At 38.6% G+C, this 23,119-nt stretch overlaps 1 protein-coding gene across 2 annotated transcripts; it reads left to right on the top strand.

Moving 5' to 3' along the window:
- Positions 1-65: 65 nt before the first annotated feature.
- Positions 66-21,712, top strand: PEX1 (peroxisomal biogenesis factor 1). 2 transcript variants are annotated; one of them, XM_088533559.1, is made up of 24 exons: positions 66-189; positions 1,028-1,171; positions 2,395-2,478; positions 2,705-2,819; positions 2,909-3,675; positions 4,362-4,481; positions 5,505-5,628; positions 5,763-5,872; positions 6,870-6,970; positions 8,190-8,322; positions 8,687-8,783; positions 9,906-10,076; positions 11,372-11,526; positions 12,498-12,687; positions 12,893-13,059; positions 13,886-14,020; positions 14,616-14,680; positions 15,291-15,433; positions 15,512-15,615; positions 16,428-16,604; positions 17,602-17,832; positions 19,300-19,497; positions 19,854-19,984; positions 21,419-21,712. In XM_088533559.1, exons 1-24 carry the CDS (start codon positions 67-69, stop codon positions 21,501-21,503), a joined length of 3,870 nt encoding a protein of 1,289 aa, XP_088389685.1. In that variant the 5' UTR covers position 66; the 3' UTR covers positions 21,504-21,712. The 2 variants fall into 2 exon arrangements, with proteins under 2 accessions (XP_088389685.1, XP_088389684.1); XM_088533558.1 differs by having other exon boundaries at positions 12,890-13,059.
- Positions 21,713-23,119: the final 1,407 nt, after the last annotated feature.

The raw sequence follows: 23,119 nt of genomic DNA, 5'->3' as shown, positions 1-23,119 counted from the left end.
CGTTGGCTGCTGGCGGTCACGCCACTGCCGGGGGCGCCGCGGCGGGACGCGACGCGACGCGCCGCCATGTGGGGCCGCGGCAGCCCCGGCGGCGCCACGGCCGCCGCCGCGACCGTGGTCCTCGGCGGGAGCCGCGACTGCTTCCTGCGCCTGCCGGCCCGGCTGGCCTCCCGCCTCGGCCTGCAGCAGGTACCGCGCCGCGGCCCGGGGCCTTGTGCGACCGCGGCGCCCCGGCCCCCGTTACTATGGTGATGCGCGGCGCTGCATCATCAGCGCTGACGTCATCTCCCCGCGCTGTCCCCATGGTGACACGGAACGACCCCCCACGCCCTCCGCAGGGGTTCATAGCACTCCAGCAAGGCCGAGGGACGTCGGCGGCCCGTGGGGATGGCAGGAGAGCGTGGTACACTTATGAGTGTTACACTTACTGAGTGTAAATGCGCTTGCTTATTTGTACAGCAGTCTGGCCAAAGTCAGTATAACTTTTTTTTTTTTTTTTTAATGTTGCCCAGCTCATGAAAGCCCTCTTTAAAGCCCCCATTGAATGTATTAAAGTGCGCGTGATCTTAGTTGTATGCATATGGCTCTCCACACACACACAAATGGGAAATAGAAATGTATAATTACGTATTTCTGTGGGATATTTGGTTGGTAGATTATTATGCAGAATATACTAGATAGAGAATGCTAAAAATGAGTATAAACATTGAAAGCTGTTTAATCATTGAAAGCAACAAGAGATCCTGTGTTGAGAGGTGCACATAGGGAACAGCGTGAAGACTTCAGAGAAAAGTCTTGATGGTGAAGAAATTTGTGGACCACTCCACCAGAACCAAAACATTTCCATTAATAGAAACATTGTATATTATGGTTTTGGAATATTCATTAAAATTGGGCAGGTAAAATCCAGAAAATATTTGATTAGAGAACTGAATGGAATTCAAAATACGTGCTTTAGTTTGAATAATCATCATTTTGTTTGTGTTATGTGTGATACTAGTTTATTTTATTTCCCTGAAACTAATAGGGCCAAGCTGTGAAGGTTTCCGGCAGTCACCAGCCTGTATTTTTGGGATGGATGGAAATGAGGCATCGAGGACACCAGGATGAAAATATTGCAGAGATTAACAGACAGTTGGCCGAGAAACTTGGCATTACAGATGGAGAACAGGTTTGAAATGCAAACTCTCTCTCTCCTTTTCTTTTTTCTCTTTTAAAGCATGGAGAGTGTAACGCAAGATCCTTGAAATGTTAATGATTTACAGGTCAGCTGTGACATGGCATCTTGTTTCATGCGTTTGCGCAACTCAAGTTGCTTCATTAATGTCTGTCAGATATGAAACGTTCAGCTTCACGAAACAGTTTTCAGCCGTGAAAAGATTTGTTCATAAAATCATTACAATTACTTTATGTGGGAGTAGATTTGTGTTAGGTTTTTGCAGGGTTGGAGCCAATCTTTGCAATGACATTTTTAGGAAAACAAAATTTGAAGTAATTAAATGAGTTGGGAATTCTTTCATAAAAATACTCTGACTGAAGTTTCCGTCATCAGGTGACCCTGCATGTGCAGGGGAGTTGGACTGGATGACCTCTAGAGGTCCCTTCCAACCTTGAGCATTCTATGATTCTATGATTCTATGTGTCCTCTTTCTCTGAATATTTCTTTGATTTGGGCTGCTGTTTTCTTACTCTTGGACAGTGTGTGCAAGTTCTTGTTTAAATGATTCTTTTAGCGTAAAGCAGTTGGACATTTTAAAATGTATGGCAAGATATTGTTTGAAAATTGTTGTCTTCTGTCAAAGGGATAAAATTAGCTTTTAGAATATGTGTTTAAGGTACTCTAAAAAAGCTTATTTTCCCCTAGTCACAGCATCTTCTATCATTCTTCCTAATGCGCAGGACTGTAAAGCTGCCAGCTCTTTGTGAAATTGGGGTTGCTATCTGTGAACTTGCTGATAAGAGCTTGGTTTGGTTTTGGTTTTCCCTCGTCTGCAGCTATTTCTGCCTCGTGTGTGCACAGTTGGATGAATTTTTCTACCGTGGTACCTTTTTAAAAATTAAAAATAAAGTTCAAAGGAGCTTTTGTGATGAGAATGTTTTAAAACTGATTGTTTTGCAAATGAGGCAGCTGCTAGACTGCCTGATGTGCTTGACATTCACTTGTGTTTATGGGGTGTTGAAATGCCCATATACCCCGGACACTGTATTTCTGATAACGCTGAAATTTGGTCTCCTACTAACAAGCTTATCTATTGTCATTAAGAGAGTGTATTTTTGAAGAAATGGAAGTATTTAACAGAGATCTGGCTTGTCTGTCCGAGTTAAAGATGGATTTTATTTATTTATTTTAAAATAGAGATTTAAATAGATCAAAATGCTTCTGCTTTTTCTCAGGTGTTCATTGAGCCCTGTTCACATGTCTCTTCCTGTCAGCAAGTAGAAGTGGAGCCACTCTCAGCAGATGATTGGGAAATACTGGTAATAAAATTCTTTCTGTTTTTCACGTCTCTTCCCTTACAAACAAAAGATTACAGGCATGTGTAGTTTCTAGCATAATGCCCTCTTCTTTACTTCCCCTGATAAATGTTTGGGGTTTTTCACAGTAGCTTCTATTTCACATGGTTTATTAGAAACAGTTATAGAGTTTCATAGACATCTTAAATATATGAAGGTTCTAATTTCTAATGATACTAATTTTACCTAGGAACTGCATGCTTCCTCACTTGAAAAAAGCCTTCTTGACCAGATCCGAATTGTCTTCCCCAAAGCCGTCTTTCCTGTGTGGGTTGAACAGCATACTCACGTTTACATCAAAATTAGTAAGCAACAGTCAAAGATTTTGTGGTATCTTCAGAGAGCTGTTTTGCAAGAGTGGGTGACTTCAGCTGTGTGTTTTGCTTACATTCAGGTGCTCTTATCCCAGCTGCCCCTTACGGAAGGTTAGAACCTCGCACGGAACTTCTGATATGCCCTAAAACCCGCCAGCTTGAGGCAAATCTCACCAGTATGCCTTCTGCAGAAAGGGACGCTTTGCTCAAAAGAGTTGTGAAAAATAACTGGGGCCAAGAAGCAGCAGTAAAGGAGCCCTTGGCCGAGCAACCTCATGTAAAACCAGGAGTCCCTGAGCAACGTGAGGCTGATGCAAACGTGACCCTCAGCTCAGATGTTCTGCCAAATATTTGGAGTTTCATTGGGAGCGTATTCTCTCGCTCATCTGAGCAGAAGCAAAAGACTTTGTGCGACACAGATCAAGTGAAAGCCTTCAAAGACGAGCTGCTCAGCTTAATTCACATGGATTCCATTTTTAGAGTATGTGGTTCCCCGCCGCCCAGCGCGCAGAGCGCGCCGCCCGCGCGCGCGTTCCTGAAACACAGCGCGGTTCATGTTTTCCCTTGGAGTTTGGATTTTGTTGATCTGGAGCCAACTGCCGTGGTCTCTTACGGGAAAATTAGCGAGCTGCTGTCCCCGAGACAGAGGCATCAGGAAGCCAAGCAAAACCTGCTGCTTGAAAAGCAAAAGTCTACAGCGAGCACGCAACTCAAAAATCATCCTGGCAGCAGCCAGCCAGCCACAGAGGAGGCGGTTGTTCGGATCGTTTGGAATGGATTTGAAGATCTCAAGAGTGTCATTGAGTATGGCAGCAGTGGGGAAACCCTACACGTTGGAAGAGTTTGGGTCAGTTTAAACATACTATTCTTAGGGCTTTTCTTCAGATATTTTCTCGATGGATAGTAGTGGAATTGGCTAGCTAACATGTAATTTTGGGGTACAGGCTTTGTGTTTTCAAGTAGATAATGACAGAATCTAGGGATATTTAGCAGAGTTACACTGTGCTAAGTTTTCTCATTCCGGGCTTCCTCTTATTTGCCTTCATCCTCTTCAATGTGCCATGTACCCTGGGTTTCTGCACCTGTGGCATTCCAGGGGAAAATTCTTCAGTGTTTCTGGAGGATACCTGTGCTTTCTTCAAAACCTTTTGGCAGTCACTGCATTTATGAGGATGTGGAAATACCTATATATGTTCATATGTCTTCGTATAGTAAGGTGCATTTTGCATAAGATACCACTTTAAGTATGTTTTGGACTCTAGCTGTCCTCAAATTCTAAAATAATAGGATTACACATGCTAGTGTTACAATAAGAAGTGTGCACAAGGAGAAGATTTGAATAACGCCATCAATTTTATGGTTTCCTCTTCCCTTCCTTAAATTCTATTGCAGATTAGAACAAAGAAATAGGAGCTGTGATCAAATGCAGAGATTCTTTTAGTGACAAAGAAACTGAAATTGTTTGCAATGTTATTCAATGCAGCTGTTTTATTTTTCTGATATTTCTTCTCTCTTCATGTTTAATTATTTCAGATTCCAGACGGTCTGAGAAAGAAACTGCGCATAGAAATGCATTCAGCAGTCCGAATTAAGTCACTAGACTGTATTCCTAAGATTCCCACATCTCTTACACTACAACCCAGACAGAACTTAGTGAGTTGATGTTCTTGGTCACACACTTGTTCATATATTGAAAAATGATCATGTTGTTCTGATCACGAGTTATTTTTCAATGTTTCTTTGGTTTTTACTTGTTAGTTTGGAAGTTGTTTACAATGTATGGCTAATATTTGAGGAGTATATCATTCCAAAGGCATTTCTCTTCTGAATAATAATTTACTTTCTCTTTTTACTGTGCAGTGTATTTAAATTAAGAAAATGCTGTGATGTATTTGAAGTTTGTCTAGTAATAGTATTTTGTATTTCAATCAGTGATAGTGTACACATCAACCACTGATCTGTTCTGCATTTTATCTTCTAATGATTTTTCTGTGTAGTAGAAGTGACAAAGGTGTCACAGTGTAGGAGATAAAACTTCTACTTTCCTCACACTATTCAAGGAATGCTGTGTAGAACTGATAAAATCACAGGGTTTCCATGTATTCTGAAAATGTGAAAATTTCTTTTTCCCTCTTCCCTTCTTTTTGTCCTTGCTGATGGTATCCTTTTTAACATGTTGTCATTGATAAGGCAGAAGGTGCATTTGTTGTTTGATTAGGTCTCCAATAAGGTCTCACATGTAAATAGTTGTGCTCAATAAGGGGTGCTAGCAGTGTTTTTGCACCAGATCCTTATCTAAAATACAGGGATTCCAACCTAGCAAATTTTAAGGGTATAAGTTTAAATCTTTAAAATGAAAAGGAAAATCCTAAATTTGAGAAATAATTTCAAGTCTTCCAGAAGAAGACAGGTTTATGCTCTTCAAATATGATAGTGCTCAGTGAAATTTCTTTAAAAAATCCTTTCAGTGCTGACGTTTTTTTCCTCATGATAAAAAAAAATAGTTTTCTAGAGTTATACAAATAGCTTCAGTCTCCTGCAAGTGACAAACATCCAATCCTGTGATTGGGAATTTTTATCAAATAAAGTCTCATACTTAGTCGCACCATTGCAGAGTATATGTATAATCAGTTCTTTATCCTTGATATTATTCTTTTTTTTTTTCCTCTTATTTAGCATCAAGATATACATGAAGATGATGTTAAATCTGCCTTCAGTTCTTGGCTGCGGAATTCTACTACTGATGATCTTCCCTGGATAACGACCAGCACAGACTGTGTACAGCTTTCTGTTAAAGAAAGTAAGGATCACACTATTTCTGCTCTTACTATAGCTTTTTTATCTGACTATTAAGAAATTTCTTAGGCAATATACCTTTAAATTCCTTTATTTATTATTTGGTGTTTTAACAGTTGTTTGTTTATGTTTCTGCAGGCATGGAGGAGTTTGTCCTTGGTATAGTACATTCTACTCACACTGAAGAAAATAAGTCTGAGAATATTTTTATACTGAGTCCCATTTTGCTGCAAAAGACAAATATACAAGTAAATATCACATAATATCAGGTATCAAGTAACTTAAATTGTTACATTTGATTAAAAATATTAATTTTTATATATGAATTATATATAATGCTCATTGGTCAGTTCACTAAATTCGATCTGTATTTTCTGTGTTACTTTGTTACATGAGGCCTTGTGAGGAGTCCATGCATGCCAGGCCAATCACTGAGTTTCATAGTCCCTATCAAACTCTCAATGAAATAAACTGAAAGGATGAAACTGAATGAAATAGTCACTTACATACAAGTTTGGTTATCCTATCCTTGATTTATTTTTAACTTGATACATTAATCACTGTAAAATCACAATGCATTTGGCAAGAACAGTGGCTTGTCCTGTCAGAGATGAATCAAAGTCTCCATCTGAGCTTACCAAGCTCCTAATGTTTTTTTTTAATATATATATAGTTTCTTTGTCCTCTGTGTCTTAATTTTTTCCTTTCTCTCTCAGAAGAGTAGGTGCTTCTATTTAATACTAGACTTACTGTTTCCATTAATAATTCTAATTGAACACATGCCCATGACTCCAGGGTTGTGCTTACTGTAGAGAGATAACATTTTTCCCCTTTTAAATTGGTGCAGTCAAATTTTAGTAGAGAATGAGTCTTATTTGAGTATGCAGAATTCCTCTGCAAAATTTAAGATTCCTGTTACAGAAGTGCAAGAAAACTCATACAAAGGATAAAACATGCTATGACTGGCAGTAAGATGAAAGGGCAATATGTATTTTTAATAGCAGTGCCAACTTTAAGTATCTCCTACCAGCCTGTTCCTATCTGCAAGCCCCTCTGTTAGTCCAATTTGCCTGCCCAACTTTTCATGCTAGCTCCCTGGTGAACTAAACTAAAAAATTCATTTGCAAATGCACACATGCACCATTTTTTTTCCATACAGATTCCAAAAAAATGCTAGGTACTTCTATGTCCCTTTTTTTTCTTTTCAAGATACTGTTAATGCAGAGTGATTTTTTTCCTTTGTAGGTTCTTTTACATCCTGTGACCGGAAAAGCTGATGGTGATAGCCAGCTACCTGTGCGTGATATAGACAGGAACCTTCCTTATCACAAACTGAACCATCTTGGGTGAGACACTTTCATAGTAGAAAATACTGGAGGGAATAGCAATGAAAAAGAATTTGGCGAAAGTGCACATTTTTTGAAAACTTAAGCCAGAACTTAAACTGTGCATCTTTAGGCATCTTAGCATCTGTCACTCAGTTTGTCCTTAAATTGAATATATAAGTACTGAATTTTGTCCTCTAAAGAGCCTCACTGAAGTGAATGGAGAACTTCACATGGTGGTTGCTGTCGCACTGGAACATTCAGTGTTTGACAGTAGGGTGTGACGTCTCAGAACTGCTTAGGTTTCGGAGACAGAGTTCGCTGGCTCATGGTGTGCTCTTGTGAAACAACAAACAATGCTCTGTGGCGTTAAGGAACACTGAGAATGTTGCAGAGGATTTTAGCTGGATTTCCAAACGAAACAAAACTTATGAAATGCAGCAGTATGTCAATCCCCTTCCCACAATAACTGAAATTTGGTTAAAACTGGCCTATAGTAGGTGTCTGAAAGCAATTAAGTCCTTATGGCTTTATCAAAGCTGACAGGTAGAGGAGAGGAATTCAGAATAGTATCACCACTGGTGAAAACGATGTAATAGTGTAAGCTCTACGGCTACTTTTGGATTATCCTGCTGGGCAGCCAGTGGCAGAGGTATCTTTTGAGAATAGCCATGATGGCTCTTTCCTGGACAGTAACTCACTGATACGGAGAGTGGTTATCATTAGTATAAGGAAAAATAGTGGTGCTATGTAGCTAGCTTGAGACAGGGGGAGAGGGGACATGAGATTTGGAGTGTCGCACTAGTGTGTTGTAGGGATGGGGAAAATCAACTCAGGATATTTCATCCATGAAGGGTTGAGAAATTTTCTGACCTAGGTTTGTTCCATGTTTACCCATTTGTTACATTCCTTAGTAACTTGTTACTTAAACATTCAAACGTCTTAAAGCACTGAAAGGCTGAAGTTAGCTCCCTCTTCTGAAATCACCTCATATTGGGGTGGTGAGAAATGACTTAGCCCATCACTGATGGGGATGTTCTGCAGTGTCTGTCTGTGCCCCGTATGTGTCAATATTGCACAGTAAAGGTGTTGTCTCTTCAGACTGAGCTGTCTATACCTTTTCTTTAAAACAAAATACTTCGTGTCAGCACTGAAATCTCACTATACTGCACGTGGATACTCTCGAGGTTACGTGTCCTGATGCTGCCACAGACCATTTGATGCTTTATTTGCTCTGCAGGGGAGTGGGCAGATTAGGAACCTCTTCCTTCGAGCACATAAGTCACAGCCTTTTGGGTCGTCCTTTGTCCCAAAAGCTGGCGGCTCTCGCCGTGGGGCTGCGAAACGGAGGAGTGCTGCTCACAGGAGGAAAGGTACAGGCTTTACTGCTTCCATTGCAAACCCTGCCAGAATTTTGTTCCTGCAGTTACGAAAAAGGATCATATATATTATTATTACGTATGCATTATGATACGTATATAATGCATAAATAATATATAATATGATGCGTAATAATCATGCAATAATATATGACACACTTTACTGTGAGTTAAAGTGGGTTCATATTTCATGTGTGTATTTCACATATGTGTATATAATGTTGATGAGGAAAAAAAAAACAGTGTGTGTATAACTTTGCCAGCATCTCAGCTTGTGTGTGCTATGACAAGAAGTGTGCAGAAACAGAAGGAAGTAGTCCTGTTACTTTTTGTTAGCCTCTGATTTTTCATTTTGTAGGGAAGTGGAAAGTCAACATTAGCAAAGGCCATCTGCAAAGAAGCATTTGATAGATTGGATGCTCATGTCGAGGTAATTGACTGTAAAGCTTTAAGAGGTATGATAATATCCTTTCATTCTCAAACATCTGCTCTGTGATGAAGCATAATTATAATATTGTCATATTTAATCTGTCGGAATATTTTTTCCAAGTTTATTATTTCCTCTGTAATGAGCATCTTTAAGTCAAAAAACATAAGTACATTTACAGTAGGTATATTTTCATTATTTTGTGCTTCACTGGAATTTATCCTTCACACCACCAACAGCAAATTATCAAATTATTGTCTTTGCCATGTTTATTCCAATGTGTTACGAAAGAGAAAGCAGTTGAACTTCATGGTTTTTTTCAGCTGTACTAGCTGAAAAAAATAAGTTAACAAATCTTAAATTTTGAAGAATACCTGTGTTATTCAGTGAAAGGATGGCATAGAGAAGAATTGAGCAGCAAGCTGAAATTTCATTTAAAATGATGTATTCACTGACCTAATGTATGGCAGCAATATAATGGTGACTATTAGCTGAATCGATGATGGTGATGATGAACATATGATAGTAAAATGAACATGTAGATTTTGTGAGTTCAAAATAAGTATGTTGCACCATGACAGAGGAGGATTTCTTTACTTTTTCATTTGCAGGACTTTTCTCAACAACTTTGTTGTTGCAGATCCAGAGATTGCTCAGCTCTTCATTTGACGTGTATTTATTTAATTTGAAACAGACACCTAATATTGCATGATTCTACTCCTTTACTCTTTTATAGTCCCTGCTAAAGATTTCTGCTCCAGAGGAGAAAGAGAGACTAGGAAAGAGCTAGATCCTTCTCTCTAACACTGAAGCCTCCCTTTAACTGAAGAACTCTAGCTGATTTCGAGTGCCATGCTGCTTTTTACTGTCTAGAATTAAGACCTCTATGTTCTTCCAGTGGTTAGTGAAAGGTGACTAATCCCGTTGTAGGACAGGTGGGACCTTCTGAGTTGAAGAAGAATTGCTGGAGGATGTGGATGCCTTTCTTTGTAGATTGTAAACAGCTAGATACCCACAGTTATAGGAGTAAGCCAGATTAAACCAAACATGGGAGTACTATCTGAGTAAGTCGTAAATCAAAGTCAGAGTTTCTAATTTGTTTTTTTTTTTCTTGATATGTTTTGTCACTAAGATTGTGCTTTTGTTTTAGGAAAAAGGTTAGGAAACATATGGAAAAATATGGAAGAAGCTTTTTTAGAGGCAGCATGGAGACAACCATCCGTTCTTTTAATGGATGACCTTGATCACGTTGTTGGAATATCTTCTACACCAGAGCATGAGACCAGCCCTGAAGCGATTCAAAGCAATCGACTCGCTTATGGTAATACAGTGCTGCCAGTGCCCGGATAAAAACGGGCAGCTGAGAGCTTCTTGCACCTAAATTGTACCGCCCTACGCGGCCAATTCTGTTCGTAGCAGTATTGCCTCTCAGCCCCCTAGGACTCCCTGGCAGGTTCACAAATCATGCTACGTGCATCTTTTGTAAACCAGATGTGCACCCCGTCTGAATCCTTGGCTCCACCGCCGGAGCTAGGGGTGGTTATTGGGAATGATGTTTATACCTCTGGGCCTGGGCACGTTGCTGCTCGGCACTGCCAGCACCAGAGATAGAAACTTGTCGGTTCCTTTTCGTCATTCGTGTCTCAAATAAGTAGCAATTACTTTAAAATCGTGGATACATCTTTATCAGGTAATTATTGAGGCGATCAATATGATAATTGACAAACTGATCGTTAGAATAACACTTTTTATAATTCATACTTATAATTCTTGCTTATAATGATACAGAAATATAAAAATGCCATTTGTTATATTTAGAACCAATTTCTAGCTGACTGTGTGACTTCTTTGTCATGCTACGTTATCATCCTACAAGATAAAAGCTTCTCTTTTATTTTACAGTGTTGCAATCCATAGATTTTTAAAAATAAGTATAACATAGACTTAAAGAATGTATTTGGCTTTTTATTCTTTAAAATCTAGCCAGAGATAAGTTGAAAAACAAAATGTTCTGTAGGAAAAAGAATTTAAGTATAAATGATCAAGATTTATACCTTTATTTTTTAAGTTGTGTTTAATTTTGCATTCAGTTATGCCCCTATAGAATTACCATATACAGGAGCCATTATTTACATTATAATGCATACAGAAGAGTTAGAAAAATAATTCCTTCATCGTCTACCTTACACCCATAAATTTGTTTGACTTCTCTATGTTATTTTTTCCTCAATCACATACTTTCTAGGCTTAAGATTTATTTAGTATTCTTCTAAATTTACTTTTCTTTCTTCAAGGAGAAGAGAAGGATATTTCCAGAGTAGAGTTAATAGCTGAGAAAAATGACGTTTAATATCTGGTGAAAGACATTATTAGTGATGTTATAAACTTAGTCTTTAAAGAACATTTCTGTTGGCATTTTAATAATGTCATATTTAATACATACTTAGAAAAAGTAACTATTTTTTAAACAGCCTTTAAAGCATGGAAATAAATATATAATAAGATTTTATTTTGTATGCTCTAATACTGCTCCCCAGTGCTGTAGAAATGCCGAGTATCAAACACAGAGTCTTTTTGTTATTTTGCATTTCATGGAACAATGTCTTATCTGTCTAGTTTTAAAAGATCTGGTAAAAGAAGTTATGTCCATGGGGAGCATGATTGCATTAATTGCCACAAGCCAGTCTGAACATTCCCTACATCCTTCACTGGTTTCAGCTCAAGGAACTCACATATTTCAGTGCTTCCAATGTATCCAATCTCCAAATCAGGTAAATTCAGTCATTTAGTAATTTAGTTAAGATATTGTTTGCCTTTTTTGCAGCCTCAAGTACAGGACTGGAGCAGCTACAAAAATAGTAGTTTACAACTGAACTTTAGAAGAAATCTGGAAGTCTTAAAGTTCTTTCCTAATGCTTAGATATCACAGAGGTTTTTTTTTTATTTTATTTTAGTAATTACATATGCAAAAGTAATCCAGTGAAAGCTCCTAATCTTTAATTAGCCATCTAAAAGTAAGACATCCAGTCTAAATTACTGGAGAAAGAAGAATTACTAGAGAAAGAAGAATGTATCCAGAGGACATTTCAGTCCAGCGTGAAACAGTTTAGCTGAGATTAATTGCTACCTGGAAGTACTTGTCTTCTTGCTACTTACCAGAGGATTCTAGACAAGCGACTTTGAAAAGATGTGTAGATCACTACAGCTAGGTAAATAAATTAAATTTTAGGTGCATCTTTCAGCCCTCAGAGGAATAAGCACTTCCCCGTGATGTGTATTTTTTGAAATGTTATTGGAACTAAGTGTTAATTTATGACAAGGTTTTCTGTTGCAGTGTAAAAGTCAGGATCTCGGTGGATATCAAATTGGTATATTTTGTATGCAATACAATGAATCCTGAATTCACTAGATTTATTGGCAGAAGTGAAAGACTCATTTTTGTGAATCAAAAAACAACAGATAGAAAACAGTAGCTTCTAGCAGGGGAAAGGGATATTTTATTATTGTTGGATTTAATGTAACCTTGGTGAGGTAAATATTTCAAGATATGAAACTTGAATTTATTGAAAAACCGAGCTTCCTTTATGCTTATTCTTGCTTAAATTTTGTTATTTGAGAGTTTGCTGGCATGTAAAATGTTGAAAGAAATTTTAGTTCCTTGTATGTGTATATTTTCTGAACATATGAAGTCCTGATGGCTAGAAAAGTTGATATACCTTTGTTATGTAACTATTTTTTTCAGAATCAAAGATCTGAAATGCTGTGTTCCATATTAAAAAATAAACTGAATTGTGATGTAAAGAAGTTCTCTGATCTTGACATCCAATATATTGCAAAGGAAACGGAAGGTTTTGTTGCTAGAGATTTTACTATGCTGGTTGATCGTGCCATTCATGCTTGTATTTCTAACCAGACTGTATATGAAAATGGAGGTATGTTCACAAAAAAAAAGTCTATTTCATAGTTTTACTTCTGTTGATAACCTGTGGAATAGCAAATAAATAAAAAAGAGTTTTTGTGTTTCTCACTTAAAATGTATTTAAATGTTACTGTTAATTATGTGGGTTTTTTCATGTACATTGTTTTTTCATGTACATTCATGTACATTGATTTTTTGTTTTATCATTCTTAAAGCAGAATTGATTCTGACAACTGTGGATTTTCAGAAGGCTTTAAAAGATTTTACTCCATCAGCTCTGAGAAATGTCAACCTTCATAAACCTAAAGACATAGGCTGGGACAAAATTGGTGGCTTAAAAGATGTACAGCAAATACTCATGGATACTATCATGTTACCTGCCAAGGTACCTGCTTCTTTTAAGCCAGTTAATTTCTATATATATTGCCTTTATGGGAGAGTGGATTTTCATGGTGCAGCATAGTGTTTTACAGCAAAAAGGACTGGTTTAATTATCAGCTACTTTTGTAGCTTCCCGATCTTCAACAGTCTAGAGCTGGAAAACTTTCTTCTTCCTCTTCCTTCTCCCAGATTCTAGAAACAATGGCTTGTGTCTTTCTCCAGGTGAACAAGAATATTGCAGTGTTGCATTTTCTGCCTGGCATATTCTTAACACCATCCTTTGCTCTGCAGAGCTTGTTTAGGCTCTCTAAAGATAACATTTCAAACTGTCCTCAGGACTTTTGGGGGAGGAGTGCCCATTTTGGACTGAATACCAATTCATTAGTTCTGCCTTATACCACTTTGGCCTGTCTGCCTTGTAGAGAGCTCAGCACTGAGTCATCCATTTCAGTTTTCGGAGAAATGAGTGAGCAGTTTTCTTCATAATCAACAGGAATTTTATTCCAGAGTTATATACTTTGATCATAGCAGCTGGTTATCTAAGCAGGAGGTAAGAAGCACCAGTCTGAACGTTTCAGAGCTCTGGTACATCTCTATTCTGTTTTGTTTCCTCTTGGCAGAAAATGCCAGTTTTTATATTTTAAGTGCCAGTGAAGCCTAGAAAGCCACCCAAGGAAAGTAACAAGAGTCTGGAAAAGCTCTTGTGATAACACAAATAAAAGAAATTAAGGACATTCTTTTGAGGCAGAAATTAGCTCTAGTCAGTGACATTACAGTACACTGCAGGATAATCATGTATTTTAGAGCATCTTGTTAACATTCTTTTCCAGTATCCAGAATTATTTGCAAACCTGCCCATACGACAGAGATCAGGAATCTTGCTGTATGGAGCACCTGGAACAGGCAAAACGCTGGTAGCAGGAGCAGTTGCTCGAGAGAGTGGAATGAATTTCATCAGCATTAAGGTAACAAGCGACTGAGTGGCAAATTTGATTTATTTTAGTAACTAAATAGAGTAGTAGATGCATAGTAGATGTGGGCGTGTGGTTGTGAGTGCAAAACAGCAAACTGCATTTAAAGTGCAGTGTGTTGGATATCCAAGTAATAGTCTTCTGGAACTTAACAGTATTATCACAAGGACTTCCTTTGTATATTTACTAGGTAGAATTATACAGTCTTGTTAGATATGTTAGATATATTCCAAGAGCAAATCTTGCAAAAAGATTCTCTCTGGTTTCACAGGGCAATGTAGTTGGGTGATGTGTTTTAAATGTGTTTTCAAAACAGTGTGGATCACTGCCTTGTGACACTGTAACACGTCTTTTGTTATAGTTAAGAGAGGCAAAAAAAGGGGGGAGGGAGGAATTGATTACCTAAGAACTAGTTGAGATGATTCAAAAGTTCTTTTGCTCATCTGGCAGCCTCTGCTCTCCTGTGCTCATATTCCGCTCCTTTGGTTACAACAAAATTTACTCTAGCATGTAAAGCCTTTGCTGATAATGAATTACATGTTGAAACTAAGAAGTATATGATGAATGTTTCCTTTTTTTTCGTTTTTAGGGACCAGAGTTGCTCAGCAAATACATTGGAGCAAGTGAGCAAGCAGTCCGAGATGTCTTTAACAGGTTAGCGCTGTAAAGATTGGTAATCTTATCAATAGATGTTATTGGTTGAAGCTACATGTTGTGCTAAGAAATACATGGACTTAGATCACAGACACTAGATCTTTTTTCCCTTCCCTTGCCCTTCCCTTCCTTATTCCTTTCAGATGAATCCAGGATCCCTCCTAATGCGCTCTATCCATTAATGAGCATTAGTGTTAGGGTCCTCAGTACCAGCTGTACTTTACAAATCTGTCCTGCTGGGGCTCTGCTTGCTAGTATAAATATACCCTACACATCCTTTGCTCGTCATGTAGTTTACAGTGTAGACTGTCATGGTCAGATGCACTTCAGCTAGTAACTCACCTGCAGTGATTTGATTTTAAAGTTTCCAGCTTTGTTAATACAGCTGTTATAAAAATGAACAGTGTTCAATAGGAATCCACCTCTTCACACTATCTGATTTCTACAGGAAACATGTTTCCTGTCCTCTGTCTCAGAACACGTCTAGCTGACATTCTTTTCCAGTATCTACAATGATTTCCAAATCAAAAGCAATTGTCTGTAGTGTTTTTAAGCAGTTCTACTGGTGAGCCAAGCCTAAGCAGAGTTTCAGTGCTGTGTTTTCCTCCAGAGCCCAGGCAGCCAGGCCCTGCATCGTTTTCTTCGATGAGTTTGACTCGATTGCTCCTCGCCGAGGCCACGACAGCACAGGAGTCACAGACCGGGTGGTTAACCAGCTGCTCACCCAGTTAGATGGCGTAGAGGGCTTGCAAGGTAGAAATCCATCTGTGCTGCCCCCTTTATAGGCAGGAGGTTGGCAGGTGCTGATGATATTTTTCTGTTTTTTCAAAGGAGTTTATGTGCTTGCTGCCACCAGTCGCCCCGATTTGATTGATCCTGCTTTGTTAAGGCCAGGTCGCCTGGATAAATGCCTGTACTGTCCACCCCCGGATCAGGTAAGGAAATGAGGTGTTTTCCATTAAATGTGGAAGGATGGGGAGTGTAATTAACATCACAAGATTTATTCTACTTCTCTCTGTGTTTCGTGTAATTACAAAACCTCAACCAGGTGGATTTGATCACATAGCTCCATAGTATAAATTTACTGATTTAAGTGGTATGTGCCAATGTGTTGGCATAAAACTGGGGAAGGAAAAGGCTGTTTACCACAGTCCTTGGGATCACTGATCCTAGGCAGAGTTTGGGTCAGGCCTTTAAGGGCTGTACAGTGTGTCTCTGATTCAAAATGACCACTGTTCATTTTAAGATTATTTGGCAGTTTATGTTAAACCACGTGATTTCATTCTGAAATGTTATATATAAAGAAGTCAATCCCGTGCACAAAGAAAACATATGAATTATAACTATTCTCTTTTTTGCCGCTAGTTTAGAATATTATTCTTCAGGTGAACAGAATTGTTTTCCAATCTAGGTATACATCTTTTTGAAGGAAATATGAGCAGCAACGTTCAGATTTTATGGCATTTATAAAAATTCCACATATTCTTTGTATAACTGGAGAAACATTTCTCTGCATATAGTGTTCAATAGCATTTGTCTTAGACACGTAATGGAAATGTAACAAAATGTATGTCTATATCTTGAAAATTGATTCCTTAATAGTACACGGAGGAGTTACTATAAAGAGGGCATCATTTAAATACATTCCCTCAGATAAGAGGTTGCAGAGGGTCAAAGCACTATCTAGGAATCAGGAGGGGGAAAATAACAGGTTGATACTGACTCTTTTTTTTTCTCCCTCTTGCAGACTTCACGTTATGAAATCTTAAAAGCTCTCAGTCACTCTCTGTCTTTGGCAAATGATGTGGACTTTCAGTATTTGGCAGCAAAAACAGAACATTTCACAGGGGCTGACCTAAAAGCCTTACTGTACAATGCCCAGCTAGAGGCAGTACATGCTGCTATGGGTTCAGGTTTATCACAGGTGAGTGAAACTGGTGTCAATGATGTCTCTGTTTTGGTTTTAACATAGATATGCTTGAAAGGGTTGAGTTCATCCATAGCTTTTTAGCAAAATTAAGATTTCATTTTCCTATATTTTGATACACAGGATTAAAATCTTACTATATATTTGGAGGTTAATGTGAGAATACTGTCAAAAATGAGTTTAAATGCTTCTTAAGTACAGCTTTGGTCATTTTATGAATAGAATGTAATGCTAAATAGATTTATTTTAGCTAAACCTACTTGTTGCAAGGAATGACTGGCAAGACAGATCCCTACATTCCTTTTTGTGTGAAAATGCCTTGTGAAGGATGCCCCTCAAAGGCTTTAGGAGCATTTAGCTAATTCAGTTTTGACACGTTTTTGAGGGGTAGAGAAGAAGGACATCAGTGAGTTTTTTGGAGTTGTGAACTGATGTCAGATGGCCAATCTCTTACCAGGTCTCCTCTGGCAGTTCTCCCAGGCACCAGCGAGTTCCACATTTCTGAAGTGGAGCATCCCACCTTTTTCTCTCCTTGGCCAACTCCCTTCACTGTATCAGCACCTTAAAGGTGTTGACCATGACTAAAGATGTGCAGCAATTAAGGCCTGTAAAAGCAAACTCACCACAATTCCCTAGACCACTTTACACAAGATACTAAAGCAGTTGATAGGGAATGGTCCAGGCAGGAGTGATACAGTTCTACAATGGAAAATGTAACTAGAATTTCTTAGTGTTCCTGCTGCTGTAAGTGAGACAGTTCACAGCAAATAGAGAACTTTAAGATTATCTCCTCTAGCTGTTATTCTACCATAAAAACAGAAATTTCTGCTTAAAGATAGTGGACTTTTTTCAGCAAAATACTTGGGAATGTTTTCTCATAGAAGGAAGGATTGCTAGAATCAACTGCAAGATTTTCATCTGGGTAATATAGGAAATAATTTCACATATTTCATAATGCAGTTTGTTACTCTATTCTGTTCTTGCTTTGTCACAGGATTTTGGTTCCAGTTCTGACAGCGATGTCAGTCTCTCTTCCATGGTTTTTCTAAACCACAGCAGTGGCTCAGATGATTCAGCAACAGATGCAGAAACAGGGCTAGAGCACTCTCTTGTTTCTCTAGACATGTCCGAGTTGCTTCATGAAGATTCAAGGTCTAACATGTATCGTCTTTATTTTGGAAGCTCTTACGAATCAGAACTAGGCAATGGAACTCCTTCAGAACTGGTAAGTTAAGCTCTTCTTCATGTAGCTTGCTTTCATTTTCAAACTTTCATGGTAGGGAAGAAAATATTTTGTGTTTTCTAAATGCTTTAGTATCAGTTATGAAGTAGAAAAAATGAAGTGAGCAAGTGGTTTGGATTTAAAAACACAGCTACGTGTGCTTTGTGCTTCAGACTGTTTTCATTCTATACCTGTGGGCTAAGGCAGGGGTGAAGAGGACAGGATGTTCTCTAGCAAAATATTTGGAGTTCTCTACAGCTGTACAGGATTTTAACATTAAAATCCAAAAATACTGCTTAATACTTCATTATTAGGCAAACAATATTCTTACTAGATCTTACTGTCTCACCTAATGGCTTGTTCCCTTCCAAAGCCTATTCGTAAAATGTTTGGGTTTTTTTTCTTACTTAAAAAGCTTGAACTTTTGTTCAGGCCACTGAACAGCCTTTACTCAGTTCTCTAAAAGTAAGACATAACGCCAAGAATCAACAAACATCTTTCAGTTTCCTGTAGACTGCGTGTTAATGGAATAATCTGTGACCACCCAAAAAACCCTTCGCTCCCACTGTTGCTCCTAAGAAGCCCAGTTTCTGTTGCAGAACTGCACAGAGACGAGCAGGTTCCGTGGCTGTTGTGGAGGTGGGTGTCAGCCAGGAGGGATCAGGATTTGGGGGGAATTTGGCTGCCAGGGGCAGCTCCAAGCAGAGCGGAGCCGCCTGCCCCGGGGCGCTGGGCACTGGACAGGGGCTGCAGAGCTGGTTGTTCCAGAGATGTGTTCAGAACTTCGGTTCGTTGCAAACAGTTATCAGGGGTGTCCGGATGCTCCCTCAAAACTGGCTCACACGGATTCTTAGAGCCAAAAACAGCATCTCAACATCAGCCACCCACTGACTGCTGCGTCTTGCATGAGGTTTTATCTTGCATTACTCACGACAGTGTTTCATTAATGTATCCTTAATAGACTTCACTTCAGCAAAGTTCTCCAGCAAGGCAGCAGGGATGTTACCTGTTGTTGAACTTTCAAGTTGCCTCTTTTATCAAGTGCATGGAGAGTTTGCAATTGATAAATATTTAAATTGAGTCATTCCACAGCTCACTGCACACACTTTTCTAGATTTCAGAACTATTGATTTTCATATGGAAATAAAAGATAAAACTCAATAAACCCTGATTCTTTTTGAGACAGGCCATTGCAAGAATATGCTGCCTTTTTTTTTTTTTTTTTCTGAAGATGGACTGTTTTACGTTCAAAGTTTCTTGTTCCCCCAATACCTTTATAAAATTAACCTAAAACTTTCCTCAAAAACCTAACTTGCCTCAAAAACGCAGGTATATGACAATTTTAAGAGAACATGCTCTGGTGGGAACAAGCTTTTCCTGAAGTAAGTTGGTATAAAAAGTGAGCCAAATTTGGGGCTGCTACTTTCGATCCATAGTGAGTTAATGCATTTCTCCATGCTGTCAATGCAGAGCTCTTTGTGTCTGTCTGGACCAAACTCCATAATTCAAGATTTAAGCAGCACGAGTCAAAGAGACACAGGATCATCACAACCTTCAATGCTTAGAACAGCTTCTCAAGAAGGCTCCCAGGAAACTACCCAGGACCAAACAGAGCACCTGAGGAGAGAAATCAATGCTGTCAAAGCCAATTACAGAAACAAGAATGGAGTATGGCTTTTTTTTTTATATTACTTAGTAATATGTTTTGTTGTTTCCCCACATTTCTTGGTATCTTATATCTGCAATAACACTGAATAAAATATGACAAAAATAGCTAAGATAATTGATATTTAATTTGAGGAAATAACCCAGATGTTAACATTCATGTAATTTTTTTTTTAAAAAAAAGATTATTTCTGTATTGTTAATATGGAGCGGGGGCAATGGGGAACCTGTGATTTTGTTTATAATACATTTTACTATACACATAATGGCAAAGTTTGAAAGTTACTGATCTTCATGTCACTGTTTTTTTTCCCTTGGTAACTTCGTTGCTGTTGCCTATTCATGGCTCTGTTTTCAAGGAGGACAGCAGCCTTAATCAGCCTGTGCTAACGAAGAACACTTTAATTATTACCCAGTCCCATCTGGTGACTGCTCTTGAGGGGATAAGACCATCCATTAGCCAAAGTGACTGGAAGAATTTTACTGAGCTGTGAGTATAAAAATTTTTAGCAATGTGGATTCAGTGAAGGCTTGATCATTTTACCTTTCTTACCCATTAGACTGGGAACGGCAGAGGAGCTGAACAGCTTTTTTTGTTTGTTCCTATCCCAAACAGTATTCAGGCTAATTAGGCAAGAGAGAGGCAGGAGAGCATAAGGGAACAATCACAGAATATTCCTCATCTTCCTGGCTGCTTTATAAAGCTAAGCTATACCTTAATTTATACTATTTTGTGTTAATACTCTCTCTATAATCTAGATGGTGATTTCCAAGGTTGCTAAGGGAAGATGTATATTTTTCTCAAAGGCACAGTAGATCTTTAATGATGAAAATAACTGTCATTCATGAGACAGAAGTTGATGAAGACAAATCCAGGGTAGCAGCAGACTTGCTTTACATCACGTAGCTCCTGTCAGTACTCCCCACAGTAGCTTAAAGTAACTGTTTGGCTCAGTCTTCTGGTTTCCCATACGAATGCTTCATTGTTCTTTAGTAGATCAATGTTGCTGTTTGGTGCTTGTGTGGTATTTGTCTCCCATGTACAAATACTACTTGCAGACCATTGCTGCCACCCACTAGGTTCTTGCACTTCCCTGTGAAAGGCTCAAAACTGCAGGAATTTGCACTCGATCTTCCCCATATCTGTGACTTCAGATTATGAAAACTCCAGTGACTGATTTGCTGGCTACACGGCCCTCTCGTTATTGTGTTAATGAAATGGATGTAGCTTCACAAGATTACTGTAACTTGTTTTAGGTGACTCTAAGGCCTAATGCCAGCTCCTGCCTGCTGCCGTGGCGCAGAGGTTGTAGCTGCAGCAGTGCAGCTTCGAAGCAGTGCAGCTTCGACTCGCAGCAGTGGCCGTCGTAGTGCGGCGTTTGAGAAAAGGCACCTTGTCTTTGAGCCCTCAGCATGTGTTCCCCAGAAATACAGAAGTAATCTGCAAAAGCAGGGGCACACTGTTACTGAAAAGGAGAATGTGTCTCTTTAGATTACACTTAGATAACTGGAGTGGAAAAAAAAAAAAAAAAGTTGGTATCAGCATGTTCTGAGATCTCACCTGCTTGTTGTTTGGACAGAAAAACTCTTAAAGAGTGGTCTTCCTCAGCTTGAAAATTCTTACAGCAGGGGAAAGAAAGGACAGGAAAGAGAACTAGACATGCTTCCCAGGAGCCTGTGTCGCCATGTTTTATCTATGCTATTCCCTCACCTCCAAACACAGAGCAGAAAAGACTCTGGATTAAATTAGGGGATGAAAAGTCTCACAGGTTTTTAGCTCCAGTGATCATCTGGTGTGAGCAGACTCACAGTTGTTTGTTCATGGAGATTGTGCAGTTCTGTGTTGTGTTCATGTGCATCTGAAGGGGCACTTGCAAACAAAGGTGATTCCTAATAATGTGCTAATATCGTTTTCTCTTTCCAGGTATGATAACTTTCAGAATCCCAAGAAGAGGAAAGGGCAAGCTGGTTCAACATTCAGACCAGGACAAAAAGTGACTCTAGCATAGTAACTTCTAAAATGCTTTTAATTGCTAAACTGTGACTGGAACAATAAATGTCAGCCTGATCTTTAAATGAATAGATCAGATTATTTATATCTATATAGATATAATGCACCAATAGAAAATAAGTTTCTTTTAAATGCTGTAAAATTATTTCACATTTTATTTTGAAGAAAATTCCTTCCTACAGATTGATATTAAATTTCTTGAGACAATATTGACTATGTCTAGTTATTTGAATTTTTAAGTTTGCTTTTTTTTTTTAAATCAATATACACTTACCAGACATCAATAGCGATTTCCCATCGCTGCTTCTTTCCTCACAGCAAATACATATTTTCTTCAAATCTGTTTTCCAAATCTATGCGGTAAACTTATCTTCACAAGTTGCACATCGTTTATATGTTCTGTCTTTTTTTAAAAAAAAAGATGAACCAAGATCACTGCATCTTGTCTTCTGCCACTATTTATTATTCAAAAGAATATCATAATTGCAGTGAGATCCAGCTAGCATTTCACCATCATTTATTTTGGAGGCTGTCCAAAACCATCTTTGTTTGGAAACTAGCTGATTTTCATTCTAAATTTATTCAGCACTATATATATATATATAAATATATAAATATATATATATTTACCAGTATTGGGGTGGGAGAGGGAAAGAGGGAATTGGTTGGCTGGTTTGACTGATCTTACCAAGTATTTACCTCCCTGAGGTAATTAGATAGTGTGATCAAATATTAGGCCCAGTTTTTCCTCAGAGCACTGCTTCAGTTACACTACTAGTAGTAGCCTTCCTCAAACCTCTTCTCAGTGTTTGGTTACTGAGTCCCACTGTATGCTCTGGTTCCTTATTTCATTCATTTAAATATGTCAGCAATTACAAGAACACATGAATGTATTGAACATATGATCATATTACTTCCTGCTCTTCACATCTAGAATCGTTTAGAATAGCATGCTGTATTTCAATGCCAGAAACTATCTTGAAAAGTTGAACGTCTGCTCTAGGCTACACGCAGAGGTCATGCCAGTACTCAATAAAAATTAGGAGCTGTGTTGTCTTGCAAAATGTTTTTGACAAGTAGGTTGTGTAAGTCCAAAATCTGGCCTCCAAATCTGAGCTCTTCCTTGTACATGCAGAGACTTTACCCAGTGTGCTGAACTAGGTCAGGTATGGACATAACCTTGACTGGTGCCTTGGGTCATTTGATCCATGAAAGGAGGTCTCTATAAATAACGAGTTGTTGCCACATAACCTCCGTGGTACTTCTGAATTATATTAGTATCACTTCCTTAAACATGCAGAGTATTTAAATGGAGCATAACTAAGCTCTGTTAGACTCATATCATTCCCATGCGCAGGGATTGTAATGTCTGTAGCTAAATGGATAGTAATTCCCTCTGTGCAAGGGTTGTAGGGGAAACATCAGTTGGACAGTGGAGACTTTTTCACACTGCCCTGTTTTAGAAGATATGCCAGGAGTGAAGAGGGGCAGTAAGAAAGTTTCTGTTTTATATCATATAAAGCAGTGAGGCTCTCTGGTGCAGTGGTTCATGGAAATATCCCGAGCAGAATGTGGATATGTAATGTGAGCCTTTGGCTCCACAAAGCCTCCTCC

The sequence above is a fragment of the Tinamus guttatus genome, unplaced genomic scaffold (genome assembly GCF_059628265.1).
Source record: "Tinamus guttatus ecotype Peru unplaced genomic scaffold, ASM5962826v1 Tinamus_guttatus_pri_ptg000509l, whole genome shotgun sequence".
Lineage (NCBI taxonomy): Eukaryota > Metazoa > Chordata > Aves > Tinamiformes > Tinamidae > Tinamus > Tinamus guttatus.
The sequence above is the reverse complement of the archived record's forward strand: the minus strand, read 5'-3'. Positions and strand labels throughout refer to the sequence as shown.